This window comes from Canis lupus, chromosome 6 (assembly GCF_048164855.1).
Source record: "Canis lupus baileyi chromosome 6, mCanLup2.hap1, whole genome shotgun sequence".
Classification (NCBI taxonomy): domain Eukaryota; kingdom Metazoa; phylum Chordata; class Mammalia; order Carnivora; family Canidae; genus Canis; species Canis lupus.
In genome coordinates, this window is record NC_132843.1 from 67,809,143 (window position 1) to 67,829,418 (window position 20,276).

The following is a 20,276-nucleotide window of genomic DNA, read 5'->3' on the forward strand; positions in this document are numbered from 1 at the left end:
CTCATGAATAAAGAAATCTTTAAAAAAATTAATCTTTGCAAACTTTTTTTTTTTTTTTTTGGTGCTACTTACTTCAATTTAAGCAGAGGTCAGCAAGCTTTGGTAAAGAGCCGAACTATAAAAATTTTAGGCTTTATGGGCCATAGGGTCTCTGTCACAACTACTCAATTCTGCTCTTATAGCAGGAAGGCAGCCATAGACAATATTTAAACAAATGGGTGTGGCTGTGGTCCAATAAAACTTCATTTATAAAAACAGGTGGTAGGCTGGAATTGGCCTATGGGCCATAGTTTGCCTAACTTCAATGTAAGCATATATTGCATCTCATAAACATCTACTGGTGTTCTACGAGTACAAAATATTTTCAAAAGCTTTCTATAGTTAATGCTGTGTTACTGTATATTTGGAAGTTGCTAAGAGAATAGATCTTAACACTTTTCATCACACAAAAAAATTTGTAACTATATGTGATGATGGATGTTAACTAGACTTGTGGTGATCTTTTCACAATATATACAAATACTGAATCATTATGTTGTACATCTGAAACTAATGATATATGGTAATTACATTTTAATAAAAAAAGACTAAATTGTTTAGGCAATGCCTCCACATTATACACCAGAATATTGTATATGTTCTTTACTGTATTTTACTCTTTGATGATTTTAAGAAAAATATACCAGTAAGATGAGTACAGTTGACTCTTAAACTCTTGTGGGTCCATTTAGTTACACATGGATTTTTTTTCAATTGAGTACATTACAGTACCATAAATGTAGTTTCTCTTGAGATTTTCTTAATAACATTTTTTTTTCTCTAGCTTACTTTATTGTAAGAATACAGTATATAATACATATACAAAGTATGTGTTAACTGTTACTTGTAAGCTTTCTGGTAGACTATCCATAAAGATTTTCAATTGAGTAGGGGGTTGGCATCCCTAACTGCCAACAATGTTCAAGGATCAACTATAGTTGGAGGTACACTATCTGTAGGGAAAAATCAGCTTTCCATGATCAAATAAGGTCTGGAAAATACAACTCCAGACCCTTGCTACTTGGAGTGGTTCTAGGGTCAAGAGAAGCTACATCACTAAGGAGCTTGTTAGAAATGCAGAATCTCAGGTCCTACTCCAGACCTGCTGCATAAGAATCTCCATTTTAACAAAATCTCCAGATGCTTCATACTCACATTACAGTTTGAGAGGCACTATACTGGAAATATAACCTTTGTTTGTTATATGACCTGTGTGTGTGTGTATACACACACGCATACTCACACACACACACACGTATTATAGATATAGATATATATTAGGTATTTTATCTTATTTCAGCTTATTCATTGTTATTAATAAATAAAATAAATTTACATTATAAAATATAGTATTTGTCAGTATGAATATATAAATATATTTATATATATATTTGTACATGTGAACAGGCAGAGAATTGCTATCATTGTGACTCTAAAGTTTTGTTGGGAGTTACTGTAGCTTTAGGGTACTTAATCTTTTCAGAGGTTTCTTAGATAATATATTTTATATATCATGTTACTATCCCACATATTTCAAAACCACATTACTAATCTGAAACCTCCAAAATCAAAGATGAAAAGGTAACACCTGTCTAGGGCTGGCCTGTTTGATATATGACATCTTTTCACGTGTAATTCTAGAATATCTATCTCTAAATCACCAAAAATTTACCTAAAACTCCAATGAATCACAATAATTTATTTCCCTATTTCCTAATTTTTTCTTAAATGTTATAACTTAAATGTTATAAATTACACACACACACACACACACACACACAAGAAATGACTGTTAAAACTATGCTTTGTAAAAACTTGAGAATTCAGGATTCCCTCTCACCCATTCCTCCACTGCTCATGGATTCAATGAATCAACATTTATTCAATACCCACTATGCGACAGGCCTTGAGGACAGAGGGTGACTAACACAGAAGAGTATCTGTTTTCATGGCATTTATATATCTGCATAAATGAATAGCAAGTCAAAAAAGGAGATACTCTCTAGTTTGCAGTTTACCTTGATTTCATCAAGGTTATTTGGATTTTTCACTCGTCGGAAATAACTAGAGTTGATTCTACATGGCTTCATCCAGACAGGTTGATTCAAGTTGGGATCCTCTGCGAATATTTCCTCAAAAATCTCTTTTGTTAAATCAAAAACCGCCTTGAAAGAGAAAAGTAAAACAAAATGGCTGAGAATCCAAAGTTCAGACAACGGAAATAAATTCAAAGATTAAATTATCGTTCCATGTTACATACCTGTTTGTAGACCCTTTTACTAGTGCTTTCTATATCTAGACCCTTACTGGCACAGCCAAGCAGTTTTGTAGGAATGCTGATGCTATGAAGATCATGACCTAATTCTTTCCATTTCCAGAGTTCTTCTGCTGCATTATGTACCAGAATTTCTACTTCCTCTGTAGTATGTGGGACTGCCAATAGTGTTTCACATGGCTTCTGGGGAGCTCTTTTAGGTTCTGCCATTAGAGGTACAATTGTTTCTTCTGCTTTATTTTTGGGGATCTTGTGAGAAGAGCTCAAACCAAAGTCTTCATCAAACCAATCTTGATCATCTCCTAACACACTCAGGAACTCCCGGCTGATCTCAAGTTCAGCAAGTCTCTTCGCAAGTTCTTCCTGCCCACTGGCACCAAATACTGGACTCTCCTACAGAATTGGAACCATTCAGATAGACCACCATTTAGTGACCTCAGATCACTCATTTGGTTTTTTTTTTCTTAAAGACAAAGCAAATATATTATTTGTATATTTATTACTTCTCTATAAGCAAAATAAAAACAATATGGTGGCTGCCAATTAACAAGTTAAGAAAAAAACTACCTGGTTTCCCATAACTGTGCTTACATAAGCCTTATACTTGAATTTTTATACAATGTTTATTGATTAGTTGTTTTTTTCTTTTTGATTTATCATTGTTTTCTGAGGGACTTTCTTGTCTCTGGGGTATGTTAATGGTATACAAAATTTCTCACCTTTGGTGATTATCTGGCTCAAGTTACTCAAAATCATTACTTTTGTTCAAATGTCCATGGGCACCTAAGTAAGCTGATGGTCTGAGTATATGTCATAGTGGATATATTTCAGTTTTATCAGAATCAACATCACAACTGCTAATATCTGCAGGGTAACTATGACTGAGTAGCTAGGTGGACAAATTATTTCATAGGCAAATGAACTGGATTGAGAACCACTGGAAAGCTCCAGGAAATAAATCTGTTCAGTGAATCCTGGAAGGGACTCTAAGCTGCGGACAGCAAACAAGGGTCATCAATCCAGCATAAAGCTGCTAGTGTCTGTGACAACCCTATAGTAACCACTCATGACATAACAGAGGACAATTATACTTCAGACAGGAAAATAGCGATGAGGCCTTTAAAAACTAGTACAAGTGATTTTTATCAAATAACACATCACCAAAAAAACTCTCAAGAGCTGTTAATTGACATTCTGTCTAGATAAAATACTTACAGGTCTGGGGCATATATCTGGTGAAGAAATCTCTTCTTTTTCATCTTCCAATTCAGACCTTAAGAAGCAACCTGGAACAGTTGATGACTGTTCCTCAAGATCTGGGGATAGGGCTTGGGGTAGAACTTTCTTTTGATCATCATCAAGAAGCTCTTGATTGCTAAGCTGGATTTTTTCATTCCTAGATTTTTTGATTTCTTGTAGTTGATTGACTGTGTCCTTCACAAAGACTGTTAGTAAACTGTCTGTCAGTAAAGAGACTCTTTCTAGCTGTTGCTCTGACTTTTTTTCCTCACTTTGAGTTGACCTCAGTTGGGCTTCCAATTGGTTCTTTTCTCTTGTTAAAAGATCCAGAAGTGGAGTAGAAAGCTTCTCTGACACCTCAGGATATAGGTTCTCTTCCCTTTCTGTAAACTGTTGTTGCTTCTTTAATTCTTCAGAAAAGGTATTATCTAAAGTATCGTCTTCTACAGCAATGGAGATCTTTTCTGTGGCACTAGAAACAAGGTTTTTGTTTTCCTGTGAACAGATCAGTGAATCCACTGAAGACTGCTGGTGAACATGGGCTTCAAGTACCCCGGAAATGTCCTGAATGTTGTCTGTTTCTATTTTAAGGCTTCTACCAAGTGAGGCTTCTATATTGTGCATACTAGATGGAGAATTCTCATAAAAATAATCAACTGCATCCTTTTCTTTATCCTTGGAATCCACTGTATCTTTTTGTTCTTGATTATAGTATTGATACTGTCCATCTGAGTAAGACTCTTCATCTTCATTTATGTCTACATAGTCATCAAAGTTTTCTGGAATGTGAGATATTTTTTGAGGAGGAGCAAAAATACCATGTTTCTCTTTGCACACAAAGTATACAATGCCATCATATGTTCCATTGTTATTTCCTTCAGCTTTATCCAACTCTACTCCAGCCCAAAATCCTTTTGCAAAACTAGTCACACCTTTGAATCGAAGAGTTCCTGGCTGAACATTGCCAATCAACACCCTATCACCAATGTGGAAATCATGTAACTCATCTGCCACAGAAACTGAAACCAAGGAAGGGGTTTCTGTAACTCTCTGTTCATGCTCTACATCACTGCGCTCCTTACTTTTCATAAGTTCAGTAGGGGACTTGAGTTCTAACAGCCTCTCAGAGTGGATACTGCTCTGAACAGAAAGGCTTTTCTCACTGAGGCACTCACTGATTTCATCATCACTGCCAAAGCTAATGGCTCTACTTGTAGAGTTCCTGGTTGGCTGTGACTTGTCTCTGCAGGACTGAGAGTCTTTCCTGAGTGACAACAAAGATGACACCTCAAAGTCATCTTTGTACAATTCAGCTGAAATGTCTTTCTTGAAGGAAGACATTTCGAAATCTACAGAGTATGGAATCTCTTTAGGAGCAAAAAGATTTTCTAACAAAGACAAGTCCCTTTCCTTTATGTTCTTTTGTTCCTGAATGTCTCTTTCTGATTGGATGTTTGGACTATGATCCATATCTTGATCTGACTCTTTCAACTCCTTTCTATGAAGATTTTCAATGGCTAATCTAACTAAGTCTTTCTGAACATTTATAGAATCTAAAGAAAGATCTTTCCTTGAAAGAATTTCAGATGAGTCTCCCTGTTCTAGGTCTAGTTTCAGTAAGACATCAGACTTCCTAGATTGTTTCGAATAGGCCTCTTCGATCACACTTTCTTCCAATTTTGTATAGTCTACTTCTTGTATTTCTGATTTTTGACTAGAGTCTTCCTCAACCTTGGCATCTGACACATCCAGAATTCTATTAGAGACATTCAATTCTTTGAGAAGAGGTAAGGAAGGTACGTTTTCCAGAGAATCTCCAGATTCTGCTCTAGTTCTTGATGATCTAAGAATTGGAGACGAAGTCTGGAAATGCTCTTCTGTTTGTCTATCCAATTCAATCACTCTCTTTGCATATGCAGACAGTGACCTTTCTGGTACTGATCTCTCAGAACCTGCCAATGCAGCATCTTAAAGGAAAAGAAAAAATCATATCAAAATTATTTAACCACAATCTTTTAACTTCGGGAATGAAAGGTTAAATAAAAGCTAAATCTTCATTAGGAAAAACTCTGCTCAATAAATATAACCTGTTTTGGTTACTGTATAAGGTAAGTTTTTCCTTTAAAAGAATATATTAAACCAACAATATCCAGAACAGTAGAATGACTGAAAATTTAAAGTCTGAAATAATTTCATAAGTGTTGTCTTAACTTATAAAGTGTAGAAAAATGTCTCTCAGTTTATGGAGACATTGATTTGCATGATCATCCTCAACCATGCAAAATCAGAACTGTACAATGGATATTATATACATATTTCATATAGAAAAACAATGAAGGAAGGAAGGGAAGTATTCTATATGTACTTCAAAAAGAATGAATTTTCCTGAGGAATTCAATTAAGCTCTCAAATGTAAAAAAACACAAGAAAAAAGAGAATTATTTCTGCAAATATAGCATTTTTTAAAAAAAGATTTGAGAGAGAAAGAGCTCGAGTCTAGGGGGAGGGGCAGAGAGAGAGAGACAATCTTCAAGCAGACTCCCCACTGAGCGCAGAGCTTGATGTGGGGCTCCACTCCAGGACCCTAACCTGAGCTGAAATCAAGAGTTGGCTGTTTAACCAACTGAACCACCCAGGTACCTCAAATAAAGCACTTTAAGAGTTAAAATGAAGGAAAAAAAAGATTTGATGAGCTAACAAATCAAGAATTAAAAGTTTTGAATTCAAATCTGTTTTGTCATTGCTATTTGTGTAGGCTATTTTATGTCTCAGCTTTATTTCCTCATTGAATTATACTTTATTTTCAATAATTCTTATATTTCTTTGGATTAAATTGAAAAAATATATATGTCCACTTAATTCTGAACAACAGTATAGGCTAAAAAATATATAATCAGTTATAAAATCTGATTAATGAAACCAATGATACATTCAGCCATTTTAGAGTAATGCCTTTATGCTTCAGTTTTTATCATGAATTTGAGACAACAAAGACTTATTAACAAAATTTATATATAACCAAATCACTTTAAAATATCAAAGTAACTTAAAATCCCAATAATTACTATCTTTAAGAAATTCATTTTTTTTTAAGATTTTATTTCTTTATTCATGAGAGACACAGAGAGACAGAGAGAGGCAGAGAAATAGGCAGAGGGAGAAGCAGGCTCCATGCAGGGAACCCGATGTGGGACTCGATCCCGGGACTCCAGAATCACGCCCTGGGCCAAAAGCAGAGCTAAACCGCTGGGCCACCGGGGCTGCCCTGTAGAGAATTTTTTTAAAAACATTTTATTTATTTATTCATGAGAGAGAAAGAGAGAGGCAGAGACACAGGCAGAGGAAGAAGCAGGCTCCATGCAGGGAGCCCGACGTGGGATTCGATCCCAGGACCCCAGGATCACGCCCCGGGCCAAAGGCAGGCGCTAAACTGCTGAGCCACCCAGGGATCCCCAAGAAATTCATTTTTTAATAAAAAAAACTACAGAGGTAGAATTGTGTAGGCATTTGCATAAATCCATAGTCTTTGTAGATACAGAATTATTTTTTTCTAGTTACATACCAACGTGTTCAGCAATGGACTCCAACGATCCTCTGGAGCGTTCTGATTCTGTTAGTGATTTCCAGTTCTTTGTTGTTTCAGATCTGAAACAGAAAAATTAATGAGCAGAAACAAATGTATTGCTGACATTACAATAACTAGTAACAAAAAGCCGTCAAATCTTAGACAACTACTTCTGCTTCACGGGAGGTGTCCCATCCTGTCACTTTCATCAAGCCTATTTCTGGCCCTCATCACTCTCAGTAGATGATCTTGCTTCTTTAATGAGAAAAACAGAGTCCACCAGCATGAACTTTCTTACTGTCAAATTTTCCATCTACAAATATATCTATATTCATAGCTATCCCAATTGCCTTTCCTTGTCTGCAGGAAAGAAAAAAGGGGGTCCTTCACCCTTATTCAAAGTTGACTATTTGAACCTCTTTCTGCCTAAAATCTCACACAGTTCCACCGATCAATTATATGTATATTCTCTTTCCTATCATCTTTAGTCCTTCAACTAATTTTTTCCTCTTAGCTTGTAATTATGCCATAAGCCTCAAAATTTTGCCCCTCTCTTATTCTTTAACAGGAAAAATTACACTTCATTTTCTTGCCTTCTCTTTATTTGTGAAGTTATAGTATTTGTCTTCTACTCTCTCTATAATGCCTTTAAATGCTATTTTATCCTATTTAGTACTTGGCTCCCTTTTATTCTCTCTGAATGTGTATCTTCTTTGGGTGATGTTGTTATATGTATGGTTTCAACCACCATCTTTATGCTGATCATCCCCATATATCTCACCCTGACCTCTTTCCTGTATAATTCCCCTTAAGTGAACTATGGGCACAATTAGTCTAAAATGAAAATTATACACTTCCCACAAAAGAATATCTCTGGTTTTCCATTTAGGTTAATGGAACTTTGACTCAAGCAACTACTTAAGACAAATCTGTAAGTCATTCTAGATTTCTCCTGCTTCACTATCTAGAACTTTAATTAGTCGAGTCTACTTAAATATTTTTTTAAGTGTTTTTAAGGATAAATTCTTTTTGTTTAAAAATAAACTCTACTCCCAACATGGGGCTCAAACTTATGACCCTAAGATCAAGAGTTGCATGCTTCACTGAGCTAGCTAGATGCCCCTATTTCTTAAATATTTCTAAATTTATCTCCTCTGTTCTTATTATCACTGATTATTTGAGGTCTGGTTTAGACTCCTATTCTCCCTGCTTCCAAACTTACTCTTTTCTATCTTTCCCTCATAGAATAGTCAGAAAAATCTCTCTGAACACAAATGTGATTGTATCATTCCCTGGTTAAAATCCTCCAATAGCCTAGAAAATAAAACTATAAAACCATTCAATAGTATATTATGTAGAAATCTAAAAACAAAATGTACAGTTTATAACAATGAAAAAATACACATAAAAATCTAAGCATAGAAGTCCTAAAAGGAAATACTGTTGCCATTTGCAATTTTGAGGTAGTCGGGTATATAATTTAAACCTTTCTTCTTTTTACTGCTTCCTTCAGTATTCTAATAAAAATAATAATAGTAATTAATACATAGTGCTAACTGTATGCTAAGATCTGTTCTAAGTTGTCTTTTAACCCTCATAACAAGTTAATTAGCCAGGTGTTATTATAGGGATATAAATCTCTACTAAAAAAAAAAAAACAAAGCATAGAGGGATTAAATAACTTTCCTGACAAAGTTAAATAGCTAAGTGGTATTGAAGCCATGATTCAAACTCAGGTAATGTGAAACTAATTATAATGAGTATACATTACTTTTGTAACAGACAAAAAAATTCCTAAATATTTTCTTTAAAAACCTTCAAAGGCTTCACCTCTTCTGAAAAGTAAAGTGGATACTACTAAGAATGACTGAGTTCAATGTTTTCACAATTTAGTTTTTATTTTTCCAGTCTATTCTAACTTTAGCAACATCCTATTATGCTTGGTTTCAATGATATACCAAGCTCCAATGTGTTATATTGATAAAGGATGTTAGATAACACAGATTTTTGGTAGCCCATATTTTCTCAAGGTAGGTTTCAAGAAGTGGAATTACTGAGTCAAAAGTCACAGATTGTTTTTTACTTTTGAAACACTGACAAACTGCTTTTCAAAAGGTCTATAACAACTTACAATGCTACTATTTTCATTGCAACCACCAGATTTCAGAATTCAAAATATATTTTTAAATCTGTACCTTATACCATTTGATCTGATTATATCATACATAACAATTTTACTTTAGTGAAAATAAAAATATTAACCATTATTTTTACTTCTACAATTTCACAGTTACTTAAAAGCTCTACTAAAAAAGTCTTATGCTTTTCACAAACTTTTCTCAAAGAAGGCAGAATATAGATAAGTTATCACAAATTTCTACCTGTGTAATGGGAGGGGCTTGATCTTGGGTTTTTCAGAAGCTGAGGAGAGTGTTTTAATCTGAGGCTTGGCTGTTGGTGATGTTTCCAAATCTCGGCTAAGTTCTGCTTCAGTTTTCTTAATGAATTCATCATATGACTAAGTTTAGAAAAATCAGAGGAGTCACTATACAGAATTTTAAAAAACTATTTTAAATTAGAAAATAGTATATTTTATGATAAAATATTCAAATAGTGAAGATATAATGTAAAAAATCTTTCTCCCAATATCATATCATTCCCTAGAGTGCTATCAATAGTTACTCATAGATCCTTCTTAAAATAGTCTATGTATAATAAGCAAAATGTGTGGCTATAATCCTAAATCAATTAGGAAATGACAAAGTCTCCACTCTACAGACATTTAATACCTATGAAGCAATAATTCATCTACTATATTTCTTAGTTTTCTGGGTTAAAATTCCTACTTTTACATCACTATTTGAGACTACATCTGTTCTGTTCAATGCTGTATGTTCAATACCTACTCAGTGTCTGGTCCCAAACAGGCTATCACTAAATATTAAGAATAATGAATGAATATACACATGCTACTCAATTGCTATAGATCCCTAAAACTTGGGCTAAAATCCCTACTTTTACAACTTTCACTATTCATATTATCTTCCTCTGAATTCTGATCTAAGAGCTATACTTACATGAATGTAGTTGATTACATTTGTGATTATATAAAATCCAAATGATTTTGTATATGAAATGCTATATATTATGTATTTCTCCAACATATTCTGTAATTCTAAAACCTAAATACAGAACTTTCTCTTGTCTGTAAACCACTTAATAAAATGCTGAATGACATGGATTCTAGGGCACTTTTCTAGAGATCTTTCTGGTTGGCATATCCATTAATGAACATTTTTGTGCAAGGCTTTTCAATCTAAGCATTTAATTTTCAATGGTACCTCATTACCTACACTAGTGCTTTTAAATCCTAGGCCCCATCCTAGACTAATTAATACTTCTGGGAGTGAGCCTGGATATTCATATTTTTCAAAAAGCTCCTCAGTTAATTCTAACGTGTGCTCAGGTTGAAGACTGCTGACCTGAAGTCCAAACTCATTTGATTCTAAAGTCCTGAACATGATCTTTATTTTTAAATTGTGTTTCCCACTACTTTCCAACATGATCTTGCTAGCATGGCCATTCTACCTTAGTCACTTTTCTTACTTTTAATCATCTGTGCAAGTTACAATCCCTGTTCCCTTCTCTGTGTCGTGTACCTGTGTAAATGTCTATTTTCTCCACATCTGTTAACAGCCTTATTTTCCATGTGGAAGACAGTGTAGCATAATGGTAAGGGTACAAAATTCAGAATTAGAGATATATTAAAATCCTAGCTTTACCACTTAAGAGTTGTGTTCCTGAATACCACTAATGTCCTTGAAACTCAGTTTCTTCATCTGTAAGAAGGGATAGTAAAGCCATACCTTGTTGCTTGAGGATAAATGAGGAATATGTGTGACGTTATTAGCTAAGTTCCTAGTATACAAATAGGCACTTAAATATCTGATGATTAAACTAATATAGGTAAGAGGAACACATATTTGGTGTGACCACAACAAGGACCATTACAGGGACAGAAATACTGGCTAAACATAACAAAAGCTTTCTAACATTTGGAGAACCTAAAGTCCAACAATGATATCAATTGCCTTCAAAATTTGAAATTTCTGATTACGGAAAGTGTTCATATAGAAGCTGAATGGTCTTCCCTGGTAACGCCATGAGAAGGAAATCTTGTGAGGAGCAGGAAGTTTAAATTGATTCTATGATGAATGTGGCATTTAAGGAACACTAGGCTGGCAGAAGGTATACAAGCAACAGGGAAGCAACCAGAGACAAGGACATTCAAGAGGCTATGCAGAGAGGTCATGAGGCTCCAAACAGTGTGATGGCAGTTGGAATGGAAAATGACAAGCAAGAAGATTTATAAAGAAAAGAATTAATGGGACCCAGTGATCAAATGGATAGGAGAAAATAGAATAAGGAACTTATCAAAACCAGGTTTCCAGCCTGGGATAGAATCAGGAAAGGCTGCTAAAACTTGGGAGAAGAGTCAAGTTTATAATCATCATTTTGGAGCCATTCAAGTAGTACAGAATCACTTTAATAAAGTGCTTAAAAAACACTCTGCTTAAAAAACAAATTGTTTTTAAAAAGGCAGTAATAATTTCAATAGCTAGAATTATTAATCTTTTTTTTAAATGGAATTATTTATCTAATGATTCTTTGCTTCAGAGGGCATGGATATAAATCTTTCATAGGCCTAATAACCTTTCTTATTCAGGAAAAAAATCTTTAATACTTGATTTTAATATTTACTTACTACTTCATAAGATTATTTTAATGTTTAATATTTTAAGCAAGAGTTTAGATAGCCAGCCTCAGATTTTTTAAAAAGAGGTTAAAATATGTACCAAACTAATACTGAAAACTTCTAATCCGTTACTTTATTAACAATATTAAAAACATTTAGACTTTACATATACATTAGCCTTGATATTAAACCCTCTTCCTACTATGTCTAACCTCTAATTGTTTGATCAGACTGGCTTCTTGGGCTTTCAATCTTTCCTTCTGCCGTTTTCTCTGTTCCTTCTTCAGCTGGTCCACAACTGATTTCCTTTTCCGCAACTCATCCTTTAGGGCTCTGATTCTACCTTCAATGTCACTTTGGTCAGATGTTGTTTCTGAAAGAGATACAAAATCTTTTATTTAGCTTTAACTCAGAATAGTTTTTTTTTTTTTTTGAGATTTTATTTATTTATTCATGAGAGACACAGAGAGAGAGAGAGGCAGAGACACAGGCAGAGGGAGAAGCAGGCTCCATGCAGGGAGCCCGACGTGGGACTCGATCCGGGTCTCCAGGATCATGCCCTGGGCCAAAGGCAGGCGCCAAACCGCTGAGCCACCCAGGGATCCCTAACTCAGAATAGTTTATTTGGGGTACCTGGGTGGCTTAGTTGGTTAAGTGACTGACTCTTCATTTTGGACCATGTCATGAACTTGTGATCCTGGGACTGAGCTCTAATTCAGGCTCCCGGATCAGCAGGAAGTCTGCTTGAGATTCACTCTCTCTCTCTCTCTCTCTCTCTCTCTCTCCCCCCTTCTGCCCCTAGTCCCCCTCGCTCCCTCTCTCTCTCGAGTAAATAAATCTTTTTAAAAATAGTTAATTCAATAACTATTAATGAAAAGCAGCAGTGCAAATAATACACTTAAATAAAGTCAATCTATCATTTAAAATTAAAGAATTTATTAGTGATTTGCATCCCCCCACTTTTCCCTTAAATCTCTGTTGGGTGAGGAGGGGAGTCTCCTCCTATTTATCTTCACTTTCTAATTGTACTATTTGAAATTGCAAATAAATCTCTCAAGGTATCCTGTCTTGGTGAGACAAGCAACTGGAAGTTGAAAAACTTTTAGGTTAGAGAAATTTGGAAATTGTAAGGAATTATTCCCTAATGATAAGATAATTAATATTTACCTGTCCCTCCCCTTAGTTGTTTTTAAGTCATATTAAAATCAAATTGAAATTCTTTTTTTTTTTTCTTAATGTAGGCTCTATGCCCAGCATGAAGCCCAACATTGGGCCTGAACTCACAACCCTAATATTAAGACCTGAGCTTAGATCAGGAGTTGGATACTTAACTGAGACACCGAGATTTTGTAATTTTTATTGTTTTTTTAAAGATTTATTTATCTGAAAGAAAGAGAGAGGGAGTGTGCAAGCAGAGTAAGGGGGAAAGGGAGAGAGAATCATAAGCAGACTTTCCACTGAGTGTTGAGCCCAACTTCAGGACTCGATCTCACAACCCTGAAATCATGACCTGAGTCAAAACCAAGAATCAGACTCTCAACCAACAGAGACACCCTGGCGCCCTGAAATTCCGTCATTTTAAACTGATTGTGAATCATCAGATGTCTTAATACCACATAAAAGGAAAGAGAGAAATTACAAAGAAATATACTCTGCTGTAACCTTTCTTTAGAAGCTCTTAAAATATTTAAAATAACTGAAATGAAGCTAGTTAAATCTTATTTTCTTCCCAATAGTTCCCTACACACACACATACACAAAGTAGATGTCCAGTCATAACAAAATCATGAAAAAGGCATTTCATTATAATAAGTGCCACTTGATATGAAAATAGTATTATTTAAAGATGCTGCTTATTTCATTTCACCTGGAAATTACATAGAATAAAAATGACTATTCCTCACACCTTTTCCTAAAGTCACACAATGGTGTCACTTCCAGACACTAATGTTGAGTGAGACATTTAACAGCAATAGAAGTACTATTAAAATAGAAATACTATGTATACATATCTGAAGACTCAGATGTATACTACAACATTATGCTGTAAATAACCAGGTGTTTATCAGGTACTTCAGATTAAATTGCAGAAGAACTAGTTATGGAACTTATTTAAGTGCAAAAGGAGGATAGTCTTTTTTGATAATGTGATCTCAGTATCTGGATTAGAAATAATGAAATCCAAGTTCCTGTCACTTCTATGTTGCGGACCTAAGGTATCTCAAGAAAGTTATACCCATCTTATACCATGGTGGCATCATACCAAGCCCTTCATATGGGCAAAGCTCACTATTTACTGATCAACACTCACAAAACAATGTAGTAGTAAAAGCCATTTTCAATTCTGGATCTACTACTGGTAGTCCATAAGGTGGTTGACCCCTACCAATTTCTAGAATTGATATGAAGATTAAGTAAGGTGGATAAAGTATACAGCACAGCACCACGACTACCATAAAAGCTCAATAAACAGTGGTAGGGTTCATTCTCACTTAAGACAAACATTTTATGCAGCTACATTTTAGGTAATATAGTTTTTGGGTGGGAAAGAGCAACTATCTCCCTTGTTTGTTTGTTTTTTTTTTTTTTAATTTCTGAAAAAAAAAAAATTAATCAATTGGTTTCAGAGTTAAAAGACCCTGAATCCTTAGTGACAGGCTTTGTAGAGATTCAATTGATGATTCTAGTATAATGATTAGGAACAGGACTGCAGGATGACCTAAAAATTAAAACCTTTCTAAAATGAAGTATAAACCCATATCTTTGCATCTTTTAAAACTGTGTTCCTTTTAGCTTGATAAACTTTTATGTGCTTCCAAAACTTGAGACATTACTTTGATAAAATTGTAAACAGGACCACTATACTCCCACAGATTTAGTTTCAACTTTGTCCCCCTTACAAAATGATTATTTTAAATATATTTTTAAAATTGCATATGCCAGCAGTGATTTTAAGGTTTTATTTATTTGACAGAAAGCACAAGCAGGGAAAGGGGCAGGCAGAGGGACAGGGAGAAGCATGGCAGGGAGCACAATGCGGGGCTCAATTCCAGGACCTTGAGATCATGACCCAACCCAAAGGCAGACAGACACTTAACCAACTGAGCCACCCAAGCGCCCCCCAGCAGTGATTTTTCTAATAAAAATATTTATCATCTATGGTTGTGAAGATTTAACAGTGGTTGATGAAAAACTTGGAGCTTTTAGATGAAAGACCTTGGAGAATGTTCCTACTTTTAAGTACTAAAGAAACCAAAAGTATACAAATGAAAGGTAGAAATTAAATAAAGTCTATGAGAGCAAATGGGAATATATTATATATCTGCCTTAATATAGTATTACTGCATAGTACATCATTAGTAGCATCTAAGAGAATCTTTAGAAATTTTTTTTTTACCCAAGCAACTCTAATTTATTGCCTTTATGGAATTCTCCCCCACAGGGTTTTTTTTGGGTAGTGGGGGAGAAAGGAGGAGACAAGTAAATGATATTTTGATTTGTTTAAACACGTCAAGGCAGAATAACCTGATGGACAGAATAATCTAATTGAAAAAATTAAGTTCCTGATTATTTGACACACGCAGCCAATAGGTACTTGGCTAGTAACAAACTCTCCATCACTCAAGTGAGAAAAGCATTATATAATTCCAATACACTAAAACTGACCACAAACACTGCCTATAATGATATCATCATTAATAGGTAGATGGGATCTATAGTTTAAAAATCTCAGAGCTATTTCTCTAAAACCATTCTTACTTGAATTACATTTTACCAATAAAATAATATCTTACTAACATGAGCATTAATTGTTGGTCCATAACTCATGCAAGGATGGTTATGATGCCTAATATGGAAAAGAAACTTGGAGAAAGTCACCAGTGATTAATAAAGCCAAGAAAAGAATCCATGTTTCCAAGTATCAAGTTTATGTCTACTGACATGTTATTCCACTGGCACTAACTCTTCACCAGAGCACATGAAAACAAATATATAAAATAATAATAATAATTTTCAACAGATAAATATGGTAGACAACATTCTTCAACTGGTTTGACCTAAGTAATTCCATTTCTAAGAATGTATTCTTACTGAAATATTCAACAATATACAGAAGATGTTCATTATAGCATTATTGGCAATTTTGAGAAAATCTAAATGATCACTAGGGAAACGGTTAACTAAGTTGCAAAATATCTATTATTTGAAATACTATGCAGTTATTCAAAGAAAAAGAGTAGTTTATAAATACGAATGTGAGAATATCCCATGATTTACTATCATTTGAAACACTGAAAACAGGGGGCACAGAATAGAATCACAGACCAAAACAAGAATAGTATTTTCATTTTTCTTTTATTAAATGTCTACTCTCAAATGCAAACTAAAAATGAGCTCAAAAGGCATACACTCAATACAGTATTAATCTTCCAAGGAAGATTGGGATATAAACTATATAAACTGAACACTGCCTATATAGATATGCTTCCCAAGATTAAGTCTTATAGATAGAGGTTGTTCATTCTTCCAAATCTAACACCATAGAGATTATAGTAGAATAGAGGTTACAGGAAAATAGACAATGTTCCCCACTGCCCTTTGCAATCTATTCTCTACCTTTTCTCCTTTAAAACTTAAACTATCCTGCACTACCTCCTGCTATCTCTCCTCATGGTCATCATTAATTCATTCAAAAAACATTTAATAAATACCAGGCATGTGCAATGTAAAGTATCTGCTAGGTCTGGTGCCACACCTGTTAACAAGATATGGACTCTCCTTTCCAGGAGTTTCTATGCTAGTTAGGAAGACCCACTGGGTAAAGTCTGATTACAGTAATATGCTGTCTGGTTTCACAGGTTATGCACAGAGCAGTAGGGAACACTTAAGCAGTATCTGGCACATTGAAAAAAAATCCAACAATGTCTGATGAATAAATGACTGCCTATTAACAACCCAAGAATATAACAGTGTATCGTTTTTTATGTAGTTAGGGAAATGATTATCACTGAAAAGCCATGAAATTATGTGATTTAATCTTGGCAAGCAAAAAGCCTTTACAAATGCAATGAGGGATAACATGATACTAACATATGGATAAACAAAGCGTATTATACAAAGAACACTAACTCCTTGTTATCAGTCTTACCTGACTGTGTCATAGATAATGACTCATCTGACCAACTGTAACAGTGTTGCTGGGACTTGACAGGTAGACGATACTGTCCTCCAGTCCTATGACTTCCTTTGCTAGACTCTTGCTTTGACACAGATGTGCAGCTCTTAGGAGGTGACTGTTCAAACAGAAAACCAAGTGGGAACTGTTTTGTGATACATTTGTAAAATATATTTAATATTCGAGATACCAAACAGTTAAAGATAATATTTACCAAGAGTTTTAATTTTAAATAACTCTATGGTATAAAAAGTCTACAAATTACACAAAGGATAAAACCTCAATTCTTTTAAAATTACAGAAAAAAGTTATAAAGAAGCACACTTTTTAAAAAAGTTTGTAATAATGTAGGAGTGGTTACTGTTTAAGTGATATTTACCCTCTTAATTTTTAATTAAAAGAATTCTAAACATGGTGCAGGCATCTTTTTGACATAGTAATTTCTTTCAGATATATACCCAGAAGTGGAGTTGCTTGATCATATGGTAGTTCTCCACTGATAGATAAATGGATAAAGAAAATGTGGTGCATTTATGTGCACTTGCACACACACACATGTGCACGTGCATGCGCGCGCGCGCGCACACACACACACACACACACAGAGGCATACTCTTCAGCCATAAAGAAAGAAGGAAATCCTGCCATTTGCAAGATGGATAGACCTGGAGGGCACTGTGCTAAGAGAAATAAGTCAGAGAAAGACAAATACTGTATGATCTCACTTATATGTAGAATCTAAAAAAACTCAAACTCACAGAAGAGATCAGGTTTGTGGTTATCTGAGGTGGGGGGAATTGGGTGAAGGTAGGCAAAGATACAAACTTCCAGTCATAAGATACACAAGTCCTAGGGATATAATATACAATGTGATGACTATACTTAATATTGTTGCATGGTATTATGTGGAAGTTGCTAAGAGAAGAACATAAGTATTCTCATTATAATGAAAAAGGCATTATTTTGTTACTATATGAGGTGACGGATATTAACTAAACTTAATGTAATAATCATTTCACAATATATGTACGTCGAGCCATTATGTTGTACACAAAACTTATACAATGATGTGTCTCAATTTTATCTCAATAAAACTGAAAAATAAATCTTAAAAACACTAAATATGTACTGGTTTTGTGGAAAGAAGGGAAAAAGAGAAGAAAGGAGGAATGAAAGAAAAGAGGACATAAGAAGATTGTCCACAAGAGATTATTATGAAGGACATAATTTCTACCCTGAGAACACCTACTTTGATTCCTAGCTATCATCACTTCCTGTATCTGTGAATTTGGGAAAGCTTCCTAGCCTGCTGAGCTTCAGAAAGGGGCTTAAAACAGTATTTACAGAATTGTTGTGAAGATAATCCACATAAGACATTTAGCATATTAGCTGGCATTTGGTAATAAGCAATCAATAAATATTGGTTTTTATTTTAAAAATCACTCTAAGGCACACTAGTTTTATTTGACTTTTTTTGTGAGGAAAAAAGCTAATTTTTAGTGTTTGATCAGGTGGTGGCTATTTTGAATCTCAATAACAATGCTAGGTAGGATCTAATCAATTCACAGGAAATAAGATTGTGGCAAAAAACATAGTTTGCTTTGTAAATTCCACATACAATTATATACAAGCCTATTTTCACATAATAACTAAGAATTTGCTAACATGAGAATTTAAATAGAAGCCTTTTATAATCTAAAACCTCTGTTTTCAGGTTTGTGCCCAAGGCACGGGAGTCTTTTCCAACATAGCGTGGAACAGGTTCTTTATTGGATTACTGGATAAAAAATGTTTTTTTCCCCAAATCTTTTAGGTGTCATAATACACATGAATCTGATTTTTCAACAGGGGAAATGCAATTCATTCTTTAAACCCACAATAAAATGAAGACTCTACCAAAGAATATTCCCTTCTGAATTTAAGTGTATTTTTTAGACAAAGAGAGACTTTAACAAAGTTTGTATTCACTTCATATTTAATATTATGCTAATTCCTTTATATACCTTATAAAATCAAATTTAAAAAAATTAAGCTTCTAGCTTAAGCTTTTATCAGGTTTTTTTTTAAATGAAGTATAGCATTAAAGAAATGTGGAAAACCTTATTCTAACAGTGACCATTACTTTAATTTAGAGTCAATAACCATTTCAGATCTGTTTTAAAGAGATGAAACCACTACTTTTATTCTGATTTATAAGGGCAGTTATTAGCTAAATTATAGAAAAGGCACATTGCTGTTTAAGATCTCATTGTTTCTATTACATAATAGAATACAGATTTTAATAAGAACTTGTATTGTTCCTATACATTATCTTTAAATTAAAATTAAACTTAAATTATCTTTTTAAAAAAGTTTTATTTATTTAAGTAATTTCCACATACATGTGGGGCTCGAACTCACGACCGTGGGATCAAGAGTCACGTGCTCTACTGGGTGAGCCAGCCAGGTGCCCCAATCTTAAATTATCTTTTAAAGATTTTAGAAGTTTCTATCCTTTCAACATTAATAGACCTAATAATATAAAATTTAAAACTGCCACTAAAGCTAAAATTCATATATTTATAAATATTTACAAGTCAATAAAAAGCTTTACTCCTGTTCAAATATCACATACTGCATGTTGCAGGTATGGGTAGATAGTCAACACTGTCATGAATTGCAAGAATATAACTGTTAAGAAAAAAGAAAACAACTGTTAATAATATACCTTTTAGATAGGCTTTTGTCTAAAGAAGTTTTGAGGAATAAATATATATTAACTTACATGTTTACTAGGAGAGGTAGAAGATTCCAGTTCTTGTGAAAAAACCATTTCTTCAGTAAGTACACTATGATCTGGACTCCCTGGCTGCTCCTGAACTACAGACTCAGACTGTATATATCCAACAGCAGGGCTGCCCAATTCTTCTGGAATAGAGCTTTCACTGTGTAGGTGAGAGTAGGAAGGTACTGGAGATTCTGCTTCACTTGCTATTTCTAGAGAGAGTAAAAACAAGAAAAAGTCCACCATCTGGGTCAAAAGAAATGTTTAACTGTTACGATTTACATTTGCTTTTATATAATTTCACTTGTTGCATTTAGATACAATTTTTAATCTCATGACTTAGTGAATCACATTACTATAAAGTCTGTTAGTTTAAGTAAGAATTTTGGCTGATGCAAACAGAGAAGGGCTTAGTGGAAAGGAGAGGAATTGTTTTTACATTTTTAAAAATATCTTTAATGA

The 20,276-nt window shown here is 34.2% G+C and overlaps 1 protein-coding gene across 5 annotated transcripts in view; it reads right to left on the minus strand.

The window, feature by feature from the left end:
- The window catches only part of CEP350 (centrosomal protein 350), a 153,579-nt gene that overhangs the window by 18,428 nt on the left and 114,875 nt on the right, over positions 1-20,276 (minus strand). For all 5 annotated transcript variants that reach the window (XM_072831041.1, XM_072831037.1, XM_072831040.1 and 2 more), the window contains 8 exons: positions 19,815-20,026; positions 17,024-17,168; positions 12,087-12,247; positions 9,500-9,636; positions 7,116-7,198; positions 3,530-5,520; positions 2,300-2,707; positions 2,058-2,204 (listed from right to left, as the gene is read on the minus strand). In XM_072831041.1, the coding sequence (XP_072687142.1) occupies positions 2,058-2,204; positions 2,300-2,707; positions 3,530-5,520; positions 7,116-7,198; positions 9,500-9,636; positions 12,087-12,247; positions 17,024-17,168; positions 19,815-20,026 (3,284 nt within the window). The remainder of the gene's footprint in view (positions 1-2,057; positions 2,205-2,299; positions 2,708-3,529; positions 5,521-7,115; positions 7,199-9,499; positions 9,637-12,086; positions 12,248-17,023; positions 17,169-19,814; positions 20,027-20,276) is intronic.